At 38.9% G+C, this 22,002-nt stretch overlaps 1 protein-coding gene across 2 annotated transcripts; it reads right to left on the bottom strand.

Moving 5' to 3' along the window:
• Positions 1 to 330: 330 nt before the first annotated feature.
• On the bottom strand, positions 331 to 12,098 carry LOC147835665 (uncharacterized). 2 transcript variants are annotated; one of them, XR_015498025.1, is made up of 3 exons: positions 11,849 to 12,098; positions 3,011 to 7,956; positions 331 to 2,772 (listed from the first exon to the last, which is right to left on the bottom strand). XR_015498025.1 is itself a non-coding variant. In XM_087264849.1 (2 exons), exon 2 carries the CDS (start codon positions 7,860 to 7,862, stop codon positions 7,542 to 7,544), a length of 321 nt encoding a protein of 106 aa, XP_087120975.1. In that variant the 5' UTR covers positions 7,863 to 7,956; positions 11,849 to 12,098; the 3' UTR covers positions 331 to 7,541. The 2 variants fall into 2 exon arrangements, 1 of the variants encoding a protein (XP_087120975.1); XM_087264849.1 differs by having other exon boundaries at positions 331 to 7,956.
• Positions 12,099 to 22,002: the final 9,904 nt, after the last annotated feature.

Raw genomic sequence — 22,002 nt, forward strand, 5'->3', positions numbered from 1 at the left:
TTTGGTCAAACAAACATATGATTGTAAATGATCATGCTCGCGCGACCGAGCGGATTCCCAGATTATGAATATTAATTATCAACAATAACGAATTATTATTAATCATTAATATTCCGGATCAATTTATTGTCAACTTGACCAAACGAACACAAGCAGAGCCGCCGCTCTTCCGAGCGGACACTGTAATCTATTCGTTTAGAAAAAGGGAATTTAATTGCTACTTCTTGTGAAGTAGATTAATCATTCAAAAGTTTTAAACAACTTATAATAGCTAGGCAGGGGAATCTGTATTTCAGTGACATTTTCTCGTGAGGCAAACAATACAATTCATTTGATTATAATGGAATTTATTGACTAGTCAGACGTAACGAACAAACAAACGCACAAACATACATTAAACACAAAACACGGTAAACCACGTGGAGATATCGGGTCTATAGAACGTGTAACAGCAAAGAGAAATAGTAAAGCTAGAAAATATAGATTTCAGATTAAAGAGTGACAAAACTTTCAGTTCCACACGCACCATTAAGGACCACCAAGGTTATATAAAAAAACACCTTTTTGATAAAAGGGGCACAGCTTAATCGCATAACTAAAATCACCTGGTTTTTCATGTCTGGAGGTCTCTTTTATGCGTCTCTCTTCAGTCGTGATGAAAACTACTCTTGATGTCCTTTGATGCGTGGAGTTTGTAATGCAGTTCGGACGAACACGATCGCAAACTTTAAACTGAATTTACTTTGCCGGAAAATAAAGAAAACGTGGCGGGAAAGTCCATGCGGCTGTGAAGAGCCGTGTGGCCCTTAAAGGGACCACCGTCAATGATGTTCCTTTTTGGGAAGTTCTCTTTCTGCACAGATGTTTGGGGGAAAGTGTGCTTATACCTGCGGGTCACGTGACAACCCGTACAGCATTCTGACCAATGATTTTAGGGGAAAGTTTGCGCGCGAACCTTCCTTTGTCTCTGGGCTGCGCGTATGCAAATTTGAGCGCTCGCCTAAAGCATGCGGACAGGCATTTAATACAGGGCTTTAAAGAATAAAACAATGCGAGTTATGGTCTCGATCTATGCATCATGTGTTATAAAATGTCGAGGGCATTCTATTGACACCAGACACTCTACAAGTACATCACATAGTTCCCATATCCTTACATCCTTGATGCTTTTAAAAAGGCCTGCAAGCGTGAATGTGTATAGTCTATATCAGGTATTGTACACATTACTAAAGTTAAATGAAATTAAACAAGAGATTTGGGTTATAAATGTCTTTGTTTAATTTTGAGGAATGTCTTGTCTGTGAGCAGAATGTTGGCTAAAGAGTTTTTTTTTCTTTTCTTATCTTATCTGTCACGTTCTTTTGAAGTAGGCAGAGAGTGGTTCTGTGAAGTCTCCCAGACTTGTTAACATGTCACCAAGGGATTACCAAGCCAGACTTTTCGTCACCAAGTGATTTTATTGTCCTGGCGATTCACCCAGATTGTTTTCTGGAATGTTAAATGGAATGTTTATCTCCAGAATGCAGGTTACAATATGTTACAGTCCCCCTCTTCCCAGACAACGTGGTTCGGAGAAAACCCGGTTGGTTGGGATCTAACTTTAACTTGTTGGTTGGGCAGGAAGTGAGGGCCCCTCGATGTCCGTTCCTGAGTCAGCTGGACGGAGTTTCATTTCGATCAACGTGGGTGCAGCTCCTTGGCGTTCCTTTCCTTTCCCAGCTTTCCGTTGAAAGGCTCGTGGGAGTATGGCGGTGCACTTGTTCACTGGTGCTTGCATCTTATTGAATGGCGAGGCCCTTGTTAATGTGTGCTTCCCTGTTGTCGGGAGGCACGGAGTGGTAGTTGTTCCGCAGTTTTCCAGAGATGAGTGATAGAGGAGTATAGTTGTGAGGTTGCAGTGGTCTTCTGGTGAGACTGAGGTACAGGATCGTGGCTGTATCCTGTGTAGGAAAGGAAGAGAGAGAGAGAGAGAGAGAGAGAGAGAGAGAGAGAGAGGGAACAGGGGAGAGAGTAGGTGGTGTCTGTGATGACTGTGCTTGGCTGGGCATTCCACTGTGACACCGGTTGCAGGGTCTCTACCCCCTTTCCTGGCTTGTGGGCCAGTGTTTGTTACTCTGGTTGTGATACGTAAGTTTGAGGGTTGGCTGCTATGCAGCTGAGCGTATACAGCCAGGAGTCTTTGCCCTTCCTGTGTGATGTTGGTAGTGCAGGGTGGGTGCCTCTGTCCAAGTTGTTCATCATCAGAAGATATGCCATGGTCTGGGCTGTGTCGTCGGTGCTGAGAGACACTCTACCCATTTGGTGTACTGGCATATGAGTTCAAGGGGAAGAGAAAGCGAAGGAGAGAAAAACACACACACACACACACAAAAAAAAAAATTGTTGCTCCTTGTGAGCCCATGGAAGTGTCCCGCCTGATCCATCTGGTTGTCTGATCATGAGAGGATGGTTTCTCTGTGTTGCTGTGGTGCTCGGTGAATCAGCGCCCTGGGCATGTTTTGCTGTGTGCAGGGTCAGTACATTAGCATTACCCCCCTCTGGCTCTGAGGCAGCACGAACTGTGGTGTCGTGGGGTCTTCAGGGACAACTCAAAAAGGATTCACACACACCTGTTTTTTAAGATGTAGGAGGTGTTGAGTGACATCTGTGTTGAAGCTGAGGTCAGACAGAAGGATCGGGTGGTAGGTGGGGTGAGTGGGGGAAACAAAACAAAACAACAAGAGACAAAGTAAAGGTAAAAATAAACCTGGTCTGACGTGAGGCGTCAGACGCCTATGTGGTCGCAATGTCGTTTGTCGACATTTGTCGGGCTGGTGAGATTGAATGTGGCAGCTAGGCTAGGCAGGGTTGTTGGCTGCCGGTTACAGCTGCCAGATCTCGGGGTTTTGGTTGGGTGGTGACCATGGTCCACCGTGTGATGCACCTTCTTGGTAAGGGCATCGGTCCAGTCATTCAGGTCCTTGTCAGTGCCTGAAAGTTTGAATTGTTCTTATCTTCTTCTGTAGACGACCATGATGTGGTTGTCGGTGTTGTGGTCGCCTACTTGGGAAGAAGAAAAAGTGTTGACGTTTCACGGGCTTGTGGTGGGCAGTTCTGAAGCCTTTTGTTTCCCCCCTGGGAGGTGGAACGTGAAACAGAGTCTAGCAAGTTGGAGTCTGCAGCTAAGTGCACTCTGATGTCATGGGCTGCTGTGCTTTGAAGGGTTACAATGGTGGCTGCCATTTCTGCATACTGCGGTGGTTGTGGGAGCATCCATCGACACAGGTTGTGGGCATACCTTGGCACGCATTCTCATCCCAGTACTTGGGAGTACTTGAATGACAGGTTGGCAGAGGTGGCTGGGGTTCCTCCTCTACAGCGTTGCAAATTGTCTGTCAGTTGTACAGTCTTGGTAAACAGCTATGCTGTTACCCAGCGTGGATTTGTGGCTTAAGGTGTAACAAGTGTCAATACAGTGTCGGCCGCATGGCCGTACTGGCGTTAGTCTTTATGCCATCCCGGATGTGCTGACTGTTCAGTAACGTGACAGGTTGGTGGCAGGTGTCTATGATGGTTTTAGTGCTCCAAAGAAGTTGGAGAATAGCTGTTGAAATGGCACCCACCGTGCAGAGCGATGTTGTTACACAGTCTTAGTATTTGCCTTCTGGCGCAAGGAGTGTCTTACTTGCATATGCCCAGACGTTGTCTCACTTCAATCGTGGCCAGCTGTTGACCTTCCGTCAAACAGAAGGACAGCCCTTTTTGACAGGGTGGTCACGGGTCGAGAAGTCTTTGAACAGTTCTTAATGACGTGTCTGGAGTAGTTGCACCCCTTTAGGGAGCCGCTCAGTACAGAGACCTTGCTAGGCGGTAGTCTTTGCGCTAGCCACAGTCAACTGTTGCAGGCCATGGTCTATCTCCTTTGAGTGGCCAGACACGGTGGTACTTTCATTAAGGATGTCATCAACGTAGATGAGGTTACCTCTAACATAAGCATCGGGATATGCTTTGTTCAGGAGGGTGTTGCTTTCGGCTGGTGAGTTGGCCTAGCCGACGGGGCACCTCATGATCATTTAGTGTCTGTTGTTCAAGGTGAAAGCTAGCTTATTTGGATGTACAGGTATTGTCCAGAAGGCGGGGACCACATCAAGCGTTGAGGAGATGGTTGGTCCTTGAATTCTGGGCACTTCCTGTTCCAGTGGTGTCATTGGCCCTTGTGACAATGGCATTTGCTGATTTAGCTTTCTATGGTCAGGCACCCTTTTGACCCTGGGCTTGAGGATGGGCCAGATGGGTGCCGAGCAGGTTTTGTTGCATAGCCCGATGTCCTTTTTCCAGCATGGAGTTGGATATTGCCATGTGAAGGTCAGTGGGACTTGCAGTCTAAAGAGTCTTTAGTGAGGGCACCGTGGTAGTTATACAGGATGTGCTGACGTTTGTCGGTTGGCCTCATCCTGCGTGGCCTCAGCAGGTCTGTTCTGTTGAGGAAAGTGCCCTGTCTTCATCCATGTTAGTGATGGGGTGACGAGTGGCTGGGCACACGGCAAGGAGTTAGTCCTCTGTGAGCTCACTTCTGCCTACCGGTTCTTTGTTTACTGGTAAGACAGACGTGAGTGTGGCGAGCTGGAATGGAACAGTATAGTCTGTGTTTTCTAAGCTCCCCTCTGGTGTCGTTGCATGTAGGGTGAGGCCACTAATTGGCCCAAGAGTTCAAAGTCATGGAACTCATAGCTGACCAATCGTCCCAGTAGGTAGTCTTTGGGGATTTTTATGTCAGTTGCCATGCAGCTATTACACAAGACATATACTGTTCATGAGGACAGTTCAATTTAGTGTATGGCTTCCAGGTTGAGGCCCAGTTTTATGCCTTCTGTTGTTGGTTGGAAGAAAAACCCAAGGTGTGGTTTAGAGTTCGGCCTTTCATATGGAGAGCCATATAGAGCACCTGTTTGTATAGGCTGGCACCACAGAGTCTTGTTTGATGATGACAGAGCAGGCCTCTGGCATGGTCTGGCCTGAGTGGGGCTTCTTGAGGGTGATAGCCATCGTTGTTGGCTGTGAGAAGTGTGGGTGCCTGTCACCGGTCGTTAAAGGTGTCTATATATATGCCTGAAGATGTATCAGGCTATTAGCTCTGATGTAAACATCGTGCGGCGGGGCCGTGAGAGTTAGGACGGGATGGGTCAACCATCCGCCGTTCCGATTCAAGTTCAATGTGCAAATGCTGTTGGCAGTTGTCATGTGTGAGAGTTCAGCATTTGGACCGTAGTGTGTATGCTTGTGAGTTGAACACAGGTCTGGGGGTGTGTTCAGGCGGAGTGTCACACCGTGCGAGGCTGATGGCTGCTGGGTTGTCTGCTCACAGTGCAAGTACAATGTCATTCACAGTCCGGTTATTCAACATTAAGCCCTTTGAGGCCTGGGGCAGCAAGCGTTGGGGTTGCTAGCTGGTTTGAAGGCTGCAGAGTAGCGACCTTGACCCCCTCTATGTTGTTGAGTTTGGGTTCTCGCGGGTTCCAGCAGTTTCCCGCGACCTCGGTGACCTGACAGTCTGTTGGGGTTGACCTGACGGCTGTGAGCAAGTTCTCGCACTTGGGCCCAGATTTTAAAGGGGTTCAAAGTTCGAAAGAGGTTCAAACATATCCAGCGGATTTTTACCATTCAGCAGCAGGTATGTGTCCATTGGCGACGGGTACACGGGGTGCACTGCAGTCATGGGACAGTAGTTACTTGAATGAGAGCGATGTATGCGAGTTGAACCTCAGTTGGGCTGTATGATTTGCACAATCAGCCTGCCTGGTTGGCAATTAAGTGTTCGTTTTAGTCTCTGAGCTCTTGCTTTGAGTTACTCAAACAGGAAAGATGACATTATTGTGAGGTCTGCTCCCGTGCTGACGCGCGTTTTTCATCTTTCTTTCATCTCCACAGTTACAGCCAAGTAGCGCGTTGTTGCCACGCCATTTTGGTCAGGTTCCCCAAGAGTTGAAGTGCAGGGGCCTGAGCAGTTGTTTGTACGCAGGTGTGGCTGGTTGGTGGGCTGTGGCTCAGGAGGTAAACAGACAACCAGACCAGTGTTTTCTGGTGCCTGAGGTTGCAAGCATGGTGGCACTGGCTGCTTCTTGGGGGGGAAGCGTGATGCTGCAGTTAGGTACACAGTCTTTAGCTTGTGTTGGACTCGCAGTACTCTGCGGGGATGGAGCAAAAAGCAGGTGTTCAGGGGGGTAAATGGTTTTGGACCCCCTCTAGTCATAAGGAGTCTGGCTTGACTTCCTGTAGGGCCCCTTCAAGCTTTTAGCAGTTCTGCTGCTCATGACGCCACTGTGCCGTTGTTTGGTGTCAGGTTTTCACCTTTGGCTTTCTCTGGCGTGTAACTAGCTGGATGCTGGTTGCTTGAGCTCCTAGCTACTGCAGGTTGGTCATTCCTTGGTTGCTGTTAGGCTCCTTTTGGGCTGCTTGTGGTGAGTGGCTTGTCCCAGTGTGTCTCTGAGCATCCTGTCTGGTGTTGGGACATGCGCCTTCCTGGTGGTGCTGTCCTCTGCTGGCGGAGAAAGGCTTTAACTCACTGTTGGAAGTCTTGCGGCTGGGAAACAGTAGCGTGCCTTTTAAAGTCAGCTCCGGATGAGACTCTGAGACAGGGTAGCTTGTAGGTGTTTGACAGTCTTTCAAAGCAGTCTTTGTTTTGAACAGATTTTATGAGCTAAACTCTGCCGCTGTTGGGTGGTCAGGGCGTGGGGGCAGGGCATTGCCCGAGTGCGGACTCACCACAGAAAGCAGGTTTTTTTGGGAGAGAGAGGATCTGGAAGTTGAAATCCTCCTCCGTCCGTGGCTCATTTCCTGTCTTGAAGTAGGGTTGGTGTAGTCGACTGCAGTATGCTTGTGAGGTCTTGTGGCTGTTCTGAGACCCATGGCGACAATCAGTCCTTACTCTGACACGGGGTCAGGTAAAACACTCTAGTAAGAGCTCTTGCATCGGCTCGTAATCTGCTTTGATGGCACGGCGCTGTTGATTCAGGAAACTTCTTGCCTCACGGCTCGAAGTAATTCTTAGCAGATACAGTTTGTCACAGAGAGTGGCACTTGGCCTCTGTGTAAAAGTGTAAAAGTCAATGTCTTAGAATTAGGGGTGCGTGTCGTCGCCTCCAGCAGGGTTTGGGGTGAAAGTTGGCATGTCCCTGGCCAGCTGGTTCAAGTCTTTGGCTGACAGATGATGTCTGTCATGGGGGACCCCTTTGGAGGGAGTCCTGGCCCTGTGTTGCTGAAGGGCGTTGCTGGAATGCTGGATGGCGGGGCAGTATGAGTTGAATTCACCCCCCTCTGCTGGTCTATCCAGTCTTGGCTTTTGGGCTGACTGTGGCACTTCCCCTTTCAGGTAGTCACATGGGTTGTAGGAATGTGACAGTTCTGGGTGAACTCTGGTAGGTTCATGCTTAAAAGTCTCTTTGTTGGGTTCCGCGTTGGAATTTTGCTCGGGCCCTCAGCCGTTGACTTTACAGGCTTTGACCCGAGCTTCACTGTCTTTAGTTCTGCTCTTTACAACAGTGTTTCAGCTTGTAGCTTTACACTCAGTTCATCTTTGGCTTTCTCCTCTCGTCGCTCCTTGTGTGCGTTGTCCGCTTGTAGCTCCATCGGGGCGCGTGTAGTCCGTCCATTTGCTCCAGAAGTTCGGCGTCCTTTTCCCTCGTCGTCTTGCAGGCGTCCTGGGCTCGATGCTCCAGCTGGTTGAGACCCTTTCCTATGGGTCTGGCCGGTGCAAGGGTGAGGTGTGTCAGGGCCCTGGAGAGTTGAGTCTGGGCTTGGCTGTCATGGCTCCGGGCTAGGTCGTTCGCCCTCAGCGGATTAATGCAGACGTCCAGCTGTTCTCTGCTTGGCCGCTGCAGCTCCATGGCGTCGTTGGGCAGGAGGTTGTGGGTTAAGCACTTAACCAGGCCTCCAGTTGGTCCCAGTGAGCAGCGGGCTGGGCGCACTTGACATGCTGGTCTGTTGGGTGAGACAGAGATCACAAGGGAGAGAGAGAGAGAGAGACCCACATGGCCAAATTGAGTGGATGTTAGCATTGTGCTATATTATTAGTCTGACAGGGTTGTCAGCTAGGGGGTATGTGCCGGCTAGACGTTGGTCCTTCTAAGGATCCACTGGGGGCCGGACAATTCGGATGTCGAATTTGGGTGGCTAGATAACAGTTGATATCTACGTACTGGCCTCAAGGCTTTTAGTCATGCGCCAGGCTGTGCAAATTATCAATCAATTATTTAAATCACCCTGGTGGTTCTCAATAGCGTGGTCTCTGAGCAGGTCAAAGTTAATAAAAATTAATTGAGTAAATAAAAATAACAGTAACCCCAAAAAAAAACAAATATGAATAATACTAATGATAAGTTAGACAAAAAGGCACCTCGCTCGGATGAACGAGTGTACAGGGAAAGAAAAATGAAAGAAAATACTAATATAGATATCAGTAAATATGAATAAAAATAAAACTGAAAGACAGACAAGGATGAGAAACGAGGGAGAGAGAGATAGAGAGAGAGAGAGAATAGCAAAACCTATGTGCATGTCTAAAATGTTCGTTTTATAGTCCTGTAGTGGGCTAGGTTTAGACTAGGTTTTACATGCTATTTACACTTGGTGGTGAGTGAAAGGCAATCAGATGAAGGTCGCAAGAGCGTGCTATCTGGCTAGACTTTTACCAACTCCTACTGCAGTCGCTATCAGATCACTTGCCTATAATGTAACTCGGTTGTGAACTCACACAGCCTAGGCTTTTAGCACAATACGTAGCACTCAAGAAAGTCACTGACCGCCTGGCATGATTCAAAATTGGGTTTTGCCTGATGATTCCGGTGCCGCACTAGACCTGTAGAATGAGGTGGCCAATCTCACTCAGGCGGGCACGTGTGTGGAATCATGACAGGGTAATTAACCAAGATTGATCGTATGCCAGTTGACACGAATGGTGCTTCTTGGAGTACGATTGCTGATGCCACTGTGATCCACACAAGCCGGAGAGACAAAACGCCAAGGTATCTAACGCATCCTTCAGCAGGGGTCAGTTATGTCAGACAGATGAACCCAATCTTTTGATCTGCAACCTGAATAACCTGTACACTTAACCACACAAGCACAGAGGACTCGGGTCCGGATACGGGCAGTACTATGGATCTACTATTCTGGGCGGGCCAGTTGGAGTAGGAATCTTAGTATGCTGTAGTATCTGATGGATAGAGAAGGTTATCACCGTGTGATGGAGGGAGGCTAAAGGAAAATTAAATCGGCATAAAAGAATCTAAAAGAATAATCATAATAATCCCCTATAGGTAAAAGCAGTACAGGACGGCTTAGAAAAAGTAGAAAGAGTGCCTTAGTATTTAGGGGCATCTACAAACGTTAATGGGTTAGCCCAACATGTTTTGATCAGATGTGGGATCTATAGATTGATAGCTCTGAATTTAGCTTCAGACTAATACTTGCCCTAATATAGTTATACTTTCCCTATAACCTAAGAGGTGAGGGAATAAATAAGGCATGAGGAAAAGATTGATATCAAAGGGAAGAAAAATTATGCCTATTAATGATAATAATAGAGAGATTAAAGGCTATTCCCCAAATAGCAAAACCAACAAAATTAAAATTAAACATGACCTAAGTGTAGAATAGATTATTGGGAACTTGATTAAAAATCAAGTAATAACAAAATAAACTGGACAACGGTATTAAAATGAAAAAGACAGAAGGCAGAAAATTAATAAAAAAATTGAAAGTAACAAAATAATTCATAATACCAAAAGAAATAAAAACCGACCAATAATCTATACTCAGGTAACTAAACTATTCTTTGGATAAAATGATAACAGGGAAAATAAAATGCTTAATCGAAATTAAAACAAATTAACTCCAAACTGTTTGACCATTTCAGACCACTTGAGACACAATGGTGGGCGGAACTGATGTGAGGAGAGCAGAAGGAGACAGGGGGAGATGTTTCCGAGTTGCACTTCACATTCGGTTAGCCTTGTGCTAAAGTTTGTTAGTTACAAAATGTGAAGGGTTGGTTTGCTTAAGCATTAACGTTAGCTGGCGTTAGCCGCTAGCAAGTTGTTACGAGTTACGCTTCGCATCCGGTTAGCCTTGTGCTAACAGTTTGGTAATATTAAGACGCGAAGGGTTAGTTTCCTTTAAGGCTAGTCGTTAGAAGCTAGCGAGTGGTTTTGCCCTGTGATGTAAGCCGCATCACACACTCTGCCTCCTGAAAGGCGGATCTTATGCTTTGGGGTGGTGACTACGTCATTCACGCATGCGTGCGCGCGCACGAGTTACGTGTACGAGGAGTCAATGGGTGCTCGAAGAGCCGATTTATGAATGGGAGGAGTTCTCATTCATAACTTGGTATGCGGCTGACTTCACGAAGGCAAAGCGCGAACCACTAAGATTCGCACAAGCGGTCATTATATCATGTTGCCGTAACATTGATAATAATATTCGACCATTACAATTAGACAAACAAACATAAAATGCGAGACGTCTCTCGAGGCGGTGCACGTTTGTACACAGATTTGGTCCGGACGAACATAACTGAAATATGGGAATTCACATCCATATCAGATTTCGGTACCATTTAAAACACGCTTATGATTCTGAGAATTCCTTTCGTCAGAAAGCGGTTAACAGGCAAGCTTGCAGCTCCCAAATACATTAATTTAGAACCGTCCAGCAGTTCTAAAAATTAATTTCGCACGGCGGCGAAGCAAAGAGGTTAAACGTTAGGCAGCTAATCTAACGGTTTGAAACCACGGGAGAAATAGTCTAGAGTTTTTCTAGCTATAAAGGCCTTTTAAACGGACAGGTTTGGGGTTTCCAAACTGTCTTACAAGCGCTGAGAGAGGTGTCTTTTCCTCCGACAGGCACACTAATATATTTAAATGATTTGCAGAACGTGCGTCTCAGCAAAATCGATTCAAATTATATATGAACTGCAGTTTAAATTGTTACACTCTACACGGGCAGCTCTCTGCTGTGTTTAGTGAACAGAATGGCTGGAGCAGGATTTTCGTCCTCCCAGTTTTGAAGGAAAGGAAATGCTTCTCGCGGTCCTTTTTTTTCTTCTATAGCGCTTAATAAATCACAATGAATTGGAAAATGTTTGGAAAACTGCCCGCATTCTCCACCAATATATGTAACATGAAATTAGCTCATTTTATGAATATTAATAATCAACAATAACGGTTTATTCTTAATTATTAATATTCCGGCTTAAGCTTCAGTCAGTTTGGTCAAACAAACATATGATTGTAAATGATCATGCTCGCGCGACCGAGCGGATTCCCAGATTATGAATATTAATTATCAACAATAACGAATTATTATTAATCATTAATATTCCGGATCAATTTATTGTCAACTTGACCAAACGAACACAAGCAGAGCCGCCGCTCTTCCGAGCGGACACTGTAATCTATTCGTTTAGAAAAAGGGAATTTAATTGCTACTTCTTGTGAAGTAGATTAATCATTCAAAAGTTTTAAACAACTTATAATAGCTAGGCAGGGGAATCTGTATTTCAGTGACATTTTCTCGTGAGGCAAACAATACAATTCATTTGATTATAATGGAATTTATTGACTAGTCAGACGTAACGAACAAACAAACGCACAAACATACATTAAACACAAAACAAAGGTAAACCACGTGGAGATATCGGGTCTATAGAACGTGTAACAGCAAAGAGAAATAGTAAAGCTAGAAAATATAGATTTCAGATTAAAGAGTGACAAAACTTTCAGTTCCACACGCACCATTAAGGACCACCAAGGTTTTAAAAAAAAAACACCTTTTTGATAAAAGGGGCACAGCTTAATCGCATAACTAAAATCACCTGGTTTTTCATGTCTGGAGGTCTCTTTTATGCGTCTCTCTTCAGTCGTGATGAAAACTACTCTTGATGTCCTTTGATGCGTGGAGTTTGTAATGCAGTTCGGACGAACACGATCGCAAACTTTAAACTGAATTTACTTTGCCGGAAAATAAAGAAAACGTGGCGGGAAAGTCCATGCGGCTGTGAAGAGCCGTGTGGCCCTTAAAGGGACCACCGTCAATGATGTTCCTTTTTGGGAAGTTCTCTTTCTGCACAGATGTTTGGGGGAAAGTGTGCTTATACCTGCGGGTCACGTGACAACCCGTACAGCATTCTGACCAATGATTTTAGGGGAAAGTTTGCGCGCGAACCTTCCTTTGTCTCTGGGCTGCGCGTATGCAAATTTGAGCGCTCGCCTAAAGCATGCGGACAGGCATTTAATACAGGGCTTTAAAGAATAAAACAATGCGAGTTATGGTCTCGATCTATGCATCATGTGTTATAAAATGTCGAGGGCATTCTATTGACACCAGACACTCTACAAGTACATCACATAGTTCCCATATCCTTACATCCTTGATGCTTTTAAAAAGGCCTGCAAGCGTGAATGTGTATAGTCTATATCAGGTATTGTACACATTACAAAAGTTAAATGAAATTAAACAAGAGATTTGGGTTATAAATGTCTTTGTTTAATTTTGAGGAATGTCTTGTCTGTGAGCAGAATGTTGGCTAAAGAGTTTTTTTTTCTTTTCTTATCTCATCTGTCACCTTCTTTTATTGTAGGCAGAGAGTGGTTCTGTGAAGTCTCCCAGACTTGTTAACATGTCACCAAGGGATTACCAAGCCAGACTTTTCGTCACCAAGTGATTTTATTGTCCTGGCGATTCACCTAGATTGTTTTCTGGAATGTTAAATGGAATGTTTATCTCCAGAATGCAGGTTACAATATGTTACATAAATTTACTAATGTTGATCCTGGACCATCATCATTTAAATAAAGTTTAAATTCACTAATGTTGATCTTGGACCATCATCATTTAAATACAGTGTAAATTTACTAATGTTGATCCTGGACCATCATCATTTAAATACAGTGTAAATTCACTAATGTTAATCTTGGACCATCATCATTTAAATACAGTGTAAATTCACTAATGTTGATCCTGGACCATCATCATTTAAATACAGTGTAAATTCACTAATGTTGATCTTGGACCATCATCATTTAAATACAGTGTAAATTCACTAATGTTGATCCTGGACCATCATCATTTAAATAAAGTGTAAATTCACTAATGTTGATCCTGGACCATCATCATTTAAATAAAGTGTAAATTCACTAATGTTGATCCTGGACCATCATCATTTAATTAAAGTATAAATTCACTAATGTTGATCCTGGACCATCATCATTTAAATACAGTGTAAATTTACTAATGTTGATCCTGGACCATCATCATTTAAATACAGTGTAAATTTACTAATGTTGATCCTGGACCATCATCATTTAAATACAGTGTAAATTCACTAATGTTGATCCTGGACCGTCATAATTTAAAAACAGTGTAAATTTACTAATGTTGATCCTGGACCATCATCTTTTAAATACAGTGTAAATTCAGTAATGTTGATCCTGGACCATGATAATTTAAATACAGTGTAAATTTACTAATGTTGATCCTGGACCATCATAATTTAAATACAGTGTAAATTTACTAATGTTGATCCTGGACCATCATAATTTAAATACAGTGTAAATTTACTAATGTTGATCCTGGACCATCATAATTTAAATACAGTGTAAATTTACTAATGTTGATCCTGGACCATCATAATTTAAATACAGTGTAAATTTACTAATGTTGATCCTGGACCATCATCATTTAAAAACAGTGTAAATTCACTAATGTTGATCCTGGACCATCATCATTTAAATACAGTGTAAATTCACTAATGTTGATCCTGGACCATCGTCATTTAAATACAGTGTAAATTTACTAATGTTGATCCTGGACCATTATCATTTAAATTGAGTGTAAATTTCCTAATGTTGATCCTGGACCATCATCGTTTAAATACAGTGTAAATTTACTAATGTTGATCCTGGACCATCATCATTTAAATACAGTGTAAATTCACTAATGTTGATCTTGGACCATCATCATTTAAATACAGTGTAAATTTACTAATGTTGATCCTGGACCATCATCATTTAAATACAGTGTAAATTTACTAATGTTGATCCTGGACCATCATCTTTTAAATACAGTGTAAATTCAGTAATGTTGATCCTGGACCATGATAATTTAAATACAGTGTAAATTTACTAATGTTGATCCTGGACCCTCATAATTTAAATACAGTGTAAATTTACTAATGTTGATCCTGGACCATCATAATTTAAATACAGTGTAAATTTACTAATGTTGATCCTGGACCATCATCATTTAAAAACAGTGTAAATTTACTAATGTTGATCCTGGACCATGATAATTTAAATACAGTGTAAATTTACTAATGTTGATCCTGGACCATCATCATTTAAATACAGTGTAAATTTACTAATGTTGATCCTGGACCATCATCATTTAAATACAGTGTAAATTCACCAATGTTGATCCTGGACCATCATCATTTAAATATAGTGTAAATTTACTAATGTTGATACTGGACCATCATCATTTAAATACAGTGTAAATTTACTAATGTTGATCCTGGACCATCATCATTTAAATACAGTGTAAATTTACTAATGTTGATCCTAGACCATCGTCATTTAAATACAGTGTAAATTTACTAATGTTGATCCTGGACCATCATCATTTAAATAAAGTGTAAATTCACTAATGTTGATCCTGGACCATCATCATTTAAATACAGTGTAAATTCACTAATGTTGATCCTGGACCATCATCATTTAAATACAGTGTAAATTTACTAATGTTGATCCTGGACCATCATCATTTAAATAAAGTGTAAATTCACTAATGTTGATCCTGGACCATCATCATTTAAATACAGTGTAAATTCACTAATGTTGATCCTGGACCATCATCATTTAAATACAGTGTAAATTCACTAATGTTGATCCTGGACCATCATCATTTAAATACAGTGTAAATTCACTAATGTTGATCCTGGACCATCATCATTTAAATACAGTGTAAATTTACTAATGTTGATCCTGGACCATCATCATTTAAATACAGTGTAAATTCACTAATGTTGATCCTGGACTATCATCATTTAAATACAGTGTAAATTTACTAATGTTGATCCTGGACCATCATCATTTAAATACAGTGTAAATTCACTAATGTTGATACTGGACCATGATAATTTAAATACAGTGTAAATTTACTAATGTTGATCCTGGACCATCATCATTTAAATACAGTTTAAATTTACTAATAGTGTAAATTTACTAATGTTGATCCTGGACCATCATCATTTAAATACAGTGTAAATTCACTAATGTTGATCCTGGACCATCATCATTTAAATACAGTGTAAATTTACTAATGTTGATCCTGGACCATCATCATTTAAATACAGTGTAAATTCACTAATGTTGATCCTGGACCATCATCATTTAAATACAGTGTAAATTTACTAATGTTGATCCTGGACCATCATCATTTAAATACAGTGTAAATTTACTAATGTTGATTTTGGACCATCATCATTTAAATACAGTGTAAATTTACTAATGTTGATCCTGGACCATCATCATTTAAATACAGTGTAAATTCACTAATGTTGATCCTGGAACATCATCATTTAAATAAAGTGTAAATTTACTAATGTTGATCCTGGACCATCACCATTTAAATACAGTGTAAATTTACTAATGTTGATCCTGGACCATCATCATTTAAATAAAGTGTAGATTCACTAATGTTGATCCTGGACCATCATCATTTAAATAAAGTGTAAATTCACTAATGTTGATCCTGGACCATGATAATTTAAATACAGTGTAAATTCACTAATGTTGATCCTGGACCATCATAATTTAAATACAGTGTAAATTTACTAATGTTGATCCTGGACCATCATCATTTAACTACAGTGTAAATTTACTAATGTTGATCCTGGACCATCATCATTTAAATACAGTGTAAATTCACTAATGTTGATCCTGGACCATCATCATTTAAATACAGTGTAAATTTACTAATGTTGATCCTGGACCATCATCATTTAAATACATTGTAAATTCACTAATGTTGATCCTGGACCATCATCATTTAAATACAGTGTAAATTTACTAATGTTGATCCTGGACCATCATCATTTAAATAAAGTGTAAATTCACTGATGTTGATCCTGGACCATCATCATTTGAATAAAGTGTAAATTTACTAATGTTGATCCTGGACCATCATCATTTAAATACAGTGTAAATTTACTACTGTTGATCCTGGACCATCATCATTTAAATAAAGTGTAAATTTACTATTGTTGATTCTGGACCATCATCATTTAAATAAAGTGTAAATTTACTAATGTTGATCCTGGACCATCATCATTTAAATAAAGTGTAAATTCACTAATGTTGATCCTGGACCATCATCATTAAAATAAAGTGTAAATTCACTAATGTTGATACTGGACCATCATCATTTAAATTCACTAATGTTGATCCTGGACCATCATCATTTAAATACAGTGTAAATTCACTAATGTTGATCCTGGACCATCATCATTTAAATACAGTGTAAATTTACTAATGTTGATCCTGGACCATCATAATTTAAATACAGTGTAAATTCACTAATGTTGATCCTGGACCATCATCATTTAAATAAAGTGTAAATTCACTAATGTTGATCCTGGACCATCGTCATTTAAATAAAGTGTAAATTCACTAATGTTGATCCTGGACCATCATCATTTAAATACAGTGTAAATTCACTAATGTTGATCCTGGATCATCATCATTTAAATAAAGTGTAAATTCACTAATGTTGATCCTGGACCATCATCATTTAAATAAAGTGTAAATTTACTAATGTTGATCCTGGACCATCATCATTTAAATACAGTGTAAATTCACTAATGTTGATCCTGTACCATCATCATTTAAATAAAGTGTAAATTTACTAATGTTGATCCTGGACCATCATCATTTAAATACAGTGTAAGTTTACTAATGTTGATCCTGGACCATGATAATTTAAATAAAGTGTAAATTCACTAATGTTGATCCTGGACCATCATCATTTAAATACAGTGTAAATTTACTAATGTTGATCCTGGACCATTGTCATTTAAATACAGTGTAAATTTACTAATGTTGATCCTGGACCATCATCATTTAAATACAGTGTAAATTTACTAATGTTGATCCTGGACCATCATCATTTAAATACAGTGTAAATTCACTAATGTTGATCCTGGACCATCATCGTTTAAATACAGTGTAAATTCACTAATGTTGATCCTGGACCATCATCATTTAAATACAGTGTAAATTCACTAATGTTGATCCTGGACCATCATCATTTAAATACAGTGTAAATTTACTAATGTTGATCCTGGACCATCATCATTTAAATACAGTGTAAATTCACTAATGTTGATCCTGGACCATCATCATTTAAATACAGTGTAAATTTACTAATGTTGATCCTGGACCATCATCATTTAAATAAAGTGTAAATTTACTAATGTTGATCCTGGACCGTCATCTTTTAAATACAGTGTAAATTTACTAATGTTGATCCTGGACCATCATCATTTAAATACAGTGTTAATTTACTAATGTTGATCCTGGACCATTATCATTTAAATACAGTGTAAATTTACTAATGTTGATCCTGGACCATCATCATTTAAATACAGTGTAAATTCACTAATGTTGATCCTGGACCATCATCATTTAAATAAAATGTAAATTCACTGATGTTGATCCTGGACCATCATCATTTAAATAAAGTGTAAATTCACTAATGTTGATCCTGGACCATCATCATTTAAATAAAGTTTAAATTCACTAATGTTGATCCTGGACCATCATCATTTAAATAAAGTGTAAATTTACTAATGTTGATCCTGGACCATCATCATTTAAATACAGTGTAAATTCACTAATGTTGATTCTGGACCATCATCATTTAAATACAGTGTAAATTCACTAATGTTGATTCTGGACCATCATCATTTAAATACAGTGTAAATTCACTAATGTTGATCCTGGACCATCATCATTTAAATACAGTGTAAATTTACTAATGTTGATCCTGGACCATCATCATTTAAATACATTGTAAATTTACTAATGTTGATCCTGGACCATCATAATTTAAATACAGTGTAAATGTACTAATGTTGATCCTGGACCATCATCATTTAAATAAAGTGTAAATTTACTAATGTTGGTCCTGGACCATCATCATTTAAATAAAGTGTAAATTCACTAATGTTGATCCTGGACCATCATCATTTAAATAAAGTGTAAATTTACTAATGTTGATCCTGGACCATCATCATTTAAATACAGTGTAAATTTACTAATGTTGATCCTTGACCATCATCATTTAAATACAGTGTATATTTACTAATCTTGATCCTGGACCATCATAATTTAAATGCAGTGTAAATTCACTAATGTTGATCCTGGATCATCATAATTTAAATACAGTGTAAATTTACTAATGTTGATCCTGGACCATGATAATTTAAATACAGTGTAAATTTACTAATGTTGATCCTGGACCATTATCATTTAAATACAGTGTAAATTTACTAATGTTGATCCTGGACCATCATCATTTAAATAAAGTGTAAATTCACTAATGTTGATCCTGGACCATCATCATTTAAATAAAGTATAAATTCACTAATGTTGATCCTGGACCATCATCATTTAAATAGGTGTAAATTTACTAATGTTGATCCTGGACCATCATCATTTAAATACATTGTAAATTTACTAATGTTGATCCTGGACCATCATCATTTAAATAAAGTGTAAATTTACTAATGTTGATCCTGGACCATCATCATTTAAGTACAGTGTAAATTTACTAATGTTGATCCTGGACCATCATCATTTAAATACAGTGTAAATTTACTAATGTGGATCCTGGACCATTATCATTTAAATAAAGTGTAAATTCACTAATGTTGATCCTGGACCATCATCATTTAAATAAAGTGTACATTTACTAATGTTGATCCTGGACCATCATCATTTAAATACAGTGTAAATTTACTAATGTTGATCCTGGACCATCATCATTTAAATAAAGTGTAAATTCACTAATGTTGATCCTGGACCGTCATCATTTAAATACAGTGTAAATTTACTAATGTTGATCCTGGACCATCATCATTTAAATACATTGTAAATTTACTAATGTTGATCCTGGACCATGATAATTTAAATAAAGTGTAAATTTACTAATGTTGATCCTGGACCATCATCATTTAAATACAGTGTAAATTTACTAATGTTGATCCTGGACCATCATCATTTAAATACAGTGTAATTTTACTAATGTTGATCCTTGACCATCATCATTTAAATACAGTGTAAATTTACTAATGTTGATCCTTGACCATCATCATTTAAATAAAGTGTAAATTCACTAATGTTGATCCTGGACCATCATCATTTAAATAAAGTGTAAATTAACTAATGTTGATCCTGGACCATCATCATTTAAATAAAGTGTAAATTTACTAATGTTGATCCTGGACCATCATCATTTAAATACAGTGTAAATTCACTAATGTTGATTCTGGACCATTATCATTTAATTAAAGTGTAAATTTACTAATGTTGATCCTGGACCATCATCATTTAAATTAAGTGTAAATTCACTAATGTTGATCCTGGACCATCATCATTTAAATAGGTGTAAATTTACTAATGTTGATCCTGGACCATCATCATTTAAATACAGTGTAAATTTACTAATGTTGATCCTGGACCATCATCATTTAAATACAGTGTAAATTTACTAATGTTGATCCTGGACCATCATCATTTAAATACACTGTAAATTTACTAATGTTGATCCTGGACCATCATCATTTAAATACAGTGTAAATTTACTAATGTTGATCCTGGACCATCATCATTTAAATACATTGTAAATTTACTAATGTTGATCCTGGACCATCATCATTTAAATACAGTGTAAATTCACTAATGTTGATCCTGGACCATCATCTTTTAAATACATTGTAAATTCACTAATGTTGATCCTGGACCATCATTATTTAAATAAAGTGTAAATTTACTAATGTTGATCCTGGACCATCATCATTTAAATAAAGTGTAAATTCACTATTGTTGATCCTGGACCATCATCATTTAAATAGGTGTAAATTTACTAATGTTGATCCTGGACCATGATATTTTAAATACAGTGTAAATTCACTAATGTTGATCCTGGACCATCATCATTTAAATACAGTGTAAATTTACTAATGTTGATCCTGGACCATCATCATTTAAATACAGTTTAAATTTACTAATGTTGATCCTGGACCATCATCATTTAAATAAAGTGTAAATTTACTAATGTTGATCCTCATCATTTAAATACAGTGTAAATTTACTAATGTTGATCCTGGACCATCATCATTTAAATACAGTGTAAATTTACTAATGTTGATCCTGGACCATCATCATTTAAATACAGTGTAAATTCACTAATGTTGATCCTGGACCATCATCATTCAAATATAGTGTAAATTTACTAATGTTGATCCTGGACCATCATCCTTTAAATAAAGTGTAAATTTACTAATGTTGATCCTGGACCATCATCCTTTAAATAAAGTGTAAATTTACTAATGTTGATCCTGGACCATCATCATTTAAATACAGTGTAAATTTACTAATGTTGATCCTGGACCATCATCATTTAAATAAAGTGTAAATTCACTAATGTTGATACTGGACCATCATCATTTAAATAAAGTGTAAATTTACTATTGTTGATACTGGACCATCATCATTTAAATAAAGTGTAAATTTACTATTGTTGATCCAGGACCATCATCATTTAAATAAAGTGTAAATTTACTAATGTTGATCCTGGACCAACATCATTTAAATACGGTGTAAATTCACTAATGTTGATCCTGGACCATCATCATTTAAATACAGTTTAAATTTACTAATGTTGATCCTGGACCATCATCATTTAAATAAAGTGTAAATTTACTAATGTTGATCCTCATCATTTAAATACAGTGTAAATTTACTAATGTTGATCCTGGACCATCATCATTTAAATACAGTGTAAATTTACTAATGTTGATCCTGGACCATCATCATTTAAATACAGTGTAAATTCACTAATGTTGATCCTGGAGCATCATCATTCAAATACAGTGTAAATTTACTAATGTTGATCCTGGACCATCATCCTTTAAATAAAGTGTAAATTTACTAATGTTGATCCTGGACCATCATCCTTTAAATAAAGTGTAAATTTACTAATGTTGATCCTGGACCATCATAATTTAAATACAGTGTAAATTTACTAATGTTGATCCTGGACCATCATCATTTAAATACAGTGTAAATTTACTAATGTTGATTCTGGACCATCATAATTTAAATAAAGTGTAAATTCACTGATGTTGATCCTGGACCATCATCATTTAAATACAGTGTAAATTTACTAATGTTGATCCTGGACCATCATCATTTAAATAAAGTGTAAATTCACTAATGTTGATACTGGACCATCATCATTTAAATAAAGTGTAAATTTACTATTGTTGATACTGGACCATCATCATTTAAATAAAGTGTAAATTTACTATTGTTGATCCAGGACCATCATCATTTAAATAAAGTGTAAATTTACTAATGTTGATCCTGGACCAACATCATTTAAATACGGTGTAAATTCACTAATGTTGATCCTGGACCATCATCATTTAAATAAAGTGTAAATTTACTAATGTTGATCCTGGACCATGATAATTTAAATAAAGTGTAAATTCACTAATGTTGATCCTGGACCATCATCATTTAAATACAGTGTAAATTTACTAATGTTGATCCTGGACCATCATCATTTAAATACAGTGTAAATTCACTAATGTTGATCCTGGACCATCATCATTTAAATAGGTGTAAATTTACTAATGTTGATCCTGGACCATCATCATTTAAATACATTGTAAATTCACTAATGTTG

This window comes from Danio rerio, chromosome 8 (assembly GCF_052040795.2).
Source record: "Danio rerio strain M-AB ecotype USA chromosome 8, GRCz13ab, whole genome shotgun sequence".
NCBI lineage: Eukaryota > Metazoa > Chordata > Actinopteri > Cypriniformes > Danionidae > Danio > Danio rerio.

Coding starts and splice junctions, on each gene's coding strand:
- LOC147835665 (XM_087264849.1), bottom strand. CDS start 7,862: ATGGAGCTGCAGCGGCCAAGCAGAGAACAGCTGGACGTCTGCATTAAT.